Below are 3,282 nucleotides of genomic sequence, written 5' to 3'. Positions count from 1 at the left end.
CTATATATTTTTAGTTGTCTGATTAATTTCTTTCTATTTTTAGTAGAGGCGCGGTCTCGCTCTTGCTCAGGCTGGTTTCAAACTCTTGAACTCAAACAATCCACCCACCTCGGCCTCCCAGAGTGCTAGGATTACAGGCGTGAGCCACCGCGCCCGGCCTCCATTGAAGTCTTAAACCCCTCAAAGTTATCCATGAGAGTTAACCAACTTCTTCCAAACTCCTGTTAATGTTGACATTTTGACCTCCTTGCGTGACTCATGAATATTCTTAATGGCATCTAGAATGATAAATCCTTTCCAGAAGGTTTTCAATTTACTTTGACCAGATGCATCAGAAGAATCACTATCTTTGTCAGCTATATCCTTAAAAAATGTATTTCTCAAATAAGACTTGAAAGTTGAAATTACTCCTTAATCTACGGGCTGGAGAATGGATTTTCTGTCAGCAGGCCTGAAAACAATATTAGTCTTGTATCTCTCCATCGGAGCTCTTGGGTGACCAGGTGCATTGTCAATGACCAGTAATATTTCAAAAGGAATCTGTTTTCCTGAGCAATAGGTCAAAAATGGGCTTAAAATATTCAGTAAACCAGCTGGGCGTGGTGGCTCATGCCTACAATCCTAGCACTCTGGGAGGCAAAGGCAGAAGGATCACTTGAGGTCAGGAGTTCAATACCAGCCTTAGAAAGAGCAAGACCACCGTCTCTACTAAAAATAGAAAAAATTAGCCATGCATGGTGGCACGTGCCTGTAGTCTCAGCTACTGGGCAGGCTGAGGCAGGAAGATCACTTGAGCTGAGGAGTTTGAGGTTGCTATGAGCTAGGCTGATGCCATGGTACTCTAGCCTAGGCAACAGAGTGAGACTCTGTCTCAAAACAAAAAAAAAATCAGTAAACCATGCTGTAAACAGATGTGCTTTCATATAGGCTTTGTAGTTCCATTTATAAAGCACTGCAGGGTAGATTTAGCATCATTCTTAAGGGCCCTAGGATTTTCAAAATGGTAAATGTCTACTGGCTAAAACTTAAAGTCATCAGCTGCATTAGTCCTAACAAGAATGTAAGCCTGTCCTTTGAAGCTCTGAAGCCAGGCGTTGACTTTGCCTCTCTAGCTACGGAAGTACTAAATGGCATCTTTTTCCAATAGAAGGCTGTTTCATCTATACTGCAAATCTGTTGTTTAGTGTAGCCACTTTCATCAAAGATCTTAGCTAGATCCTCTGGATAATTTGCTGCAGCTTCTACATCAGTACTTGCTGCTTTCCCTTGCACTTTCATGGTATGGAGATGGCTTCTTTTCTTAAACCTCATGAACCAACCTCTGCTAGCTTCCAACTTATCTTGTGCAGCTTCCTCACCTCTGCTAGCTTCCAACTTATCTTCTGCAGCTTCCTCACCTCTCTAAACTTTCACAGAATTGAATAGTTCGGGCCTTCCTCCGGATTAGGCTTTGGCTTAAGGGAATGTTGTGGCTAGTTTGATCTTTCTGTCCAAACCACTCAAACTTTCTCCACACCAGCAATAAGGCTGTTTCGCTTTGTCATTCATGTGTTCACTGGGGTAGCACTTTTCATGTTCTTCAAGAGCTTTCCTTTACATTCACAACTTGGCTGTTTGGCATAACAGGCCTAGCTTTTGGCCTACCTTGGCTTTTGACATGTCTTCCTTAGTAAGCTTAATCATTTCTAGCTTTTGATTTAAAGTGAAGGATGTCTGACTTTTCCTTTCACTTGAACACTTAGAAGCCATTGCAGGGTAATTAATTGGCCTAATTTCAATATTGTTGTCTCAGGAAATAGAGATACCCAAGGATAGGGAGAGAGATGGGGGGATGGCTGGTCATTGGAGCCATCAGAACATAAACATTTATGGATTAAGTTCGCCCTCTTATATGCCCTGAAACAATTACAATTGTAACATCAAAGATCACTGATCATAGATCACCATAACAGATATAACCATAATAAAAATGTTTCAAACTTTAAACGTTTAAGAAGTGAGCACATGCTTAGATAAACGGCCCCAAAAAACTTGATTAACACAGGAATGCCACAAACCTTCAGTTTGTAAAAAAACACACTATCTGCAAAGCACAATAAAGCAAAGCACAATAAAACAAGGTATGCCTATAAATGCCTTCTTCATATTTTCTTTAACCATGGACATACCTTCAAACCCATTCTCTTTAGATCCTGAATAGCCAGTGGTGGAAAATAATCAAGCCAATGTTCTGCTTCAGAAAATTTTACTATCTCTTCTTCAGACAAGCCAAGGGATTTCATAATGCTCCACTGGTATTTAGAAGATCCAGCTTTAGCAGTAGCTTTACTCTGAAAATAATGGACAAAAACTTCATGAAATAATAACCAACAACTACTTAACATTTTAGGACTATAGTAATTTTAAGTGAATAATCCCATTTGTACTTTTTTAAATTCTAAAACAATGCTGTTAATACATCAGAATACTGAAGAAGTCAGGTGTACTATTTTGTCTGCCAAACTGTATAGTCAGGATATTCACCAGGATACTGACACCAATGATAACTAAATGGATGGATCCATAAGGAACTACCAGTCGTGAAGATGGCAGTACCAAACCTTCTCTGTTTCCTTTCTTCTAATACAACATGCATCTTTTTTACAGAGTTTCTTTCTTTTCCAATATTTACTAACACCAAAAAGACAATCAAATGCAAGGGACTGAAGGTAAGGAATGGGGCTAAACTATAAAACCATAAAGATGCAGCACAAGAGATTCTGGGGGGAGATATTACTGCTCTATGTGTTACTGTGCTCCAAATGACTCCACGTATTTGTCAAACCCACCAAACTACACACTATAAAGTGGAAATTTTACTCTATGTAAATTTTTTAAAATTCAACAAGAATTTTGGAGGAACTTAAGATATACTGCAGACTATGATAAATGTATCTCACTGTATTACAAATATATGACATAACCACACTAAAGGAGGAGGGGGAGAAAGGAGGTGATTTAAGTAATTTTGGAAAACAGTGTGTTGACTAGAATCTAAAGACAAAAAGAACTATACACAAACACTGTACTTTAGTTGGTAAAACTCCTTCTCCCAGGGATGTAGGTTACCAATGCTGAAACTACTTTAGTAGAGTAGGATTGAACAAATAAATAAATATACTGTCGATAACAAGAGGCAAATTACTGTTGTAATTAAGAAGTCACAAATAAACAAAGGGAAAAATGCTAAAATGAGACCCATGGTGCTAAAATGGAGCCAGGGTATCAGTATGAACTTATCTG

General features: G+C 38.7%; 1 protein-coding gene across 1 annotated transcript in view; it reads right to left on the bottom strand.

Moving 5' to 3' along the window:
- The window catches only part of LARS (leucyl-tRNA synthetase), a 78,364-nt gene that overhangs the window by 51,979 nt on the left and 23,103 nt on the right, over positions 1 to 3,282 (bottom strand). Inside the window, exon 6 of the mRNA XM_012658244.1 lies at positions 2,169 to 2,330. Within this exon, the coding sequence (XP_012513698.1) occupies positions 2,169 to 2,330 (162 nt within the window). The remainder of the gene's footprint in view (positions 1 to 2,168; positions 2,331 to 3,282) is intronic.

This window comes from Propithecus coquereli, unplaced genomic scaffold, assembly GCF_000956105.1.
Source record: "Propithecus coquereli isolate 6110/MARCELLA unplaced genomic scaffold, Pcoq_1.0 Scaffold58, whole genome shotgun sequence".
NCBI classification, from domain to species: Eukaryota; Metazoa; Chordata; class Mammalia; order Primates; family Indriidae; genus Propithecus; species Propithecus coquereli.
This window is presented reverse-complemented; position numbering and strand designations above follow the sequence as displayed.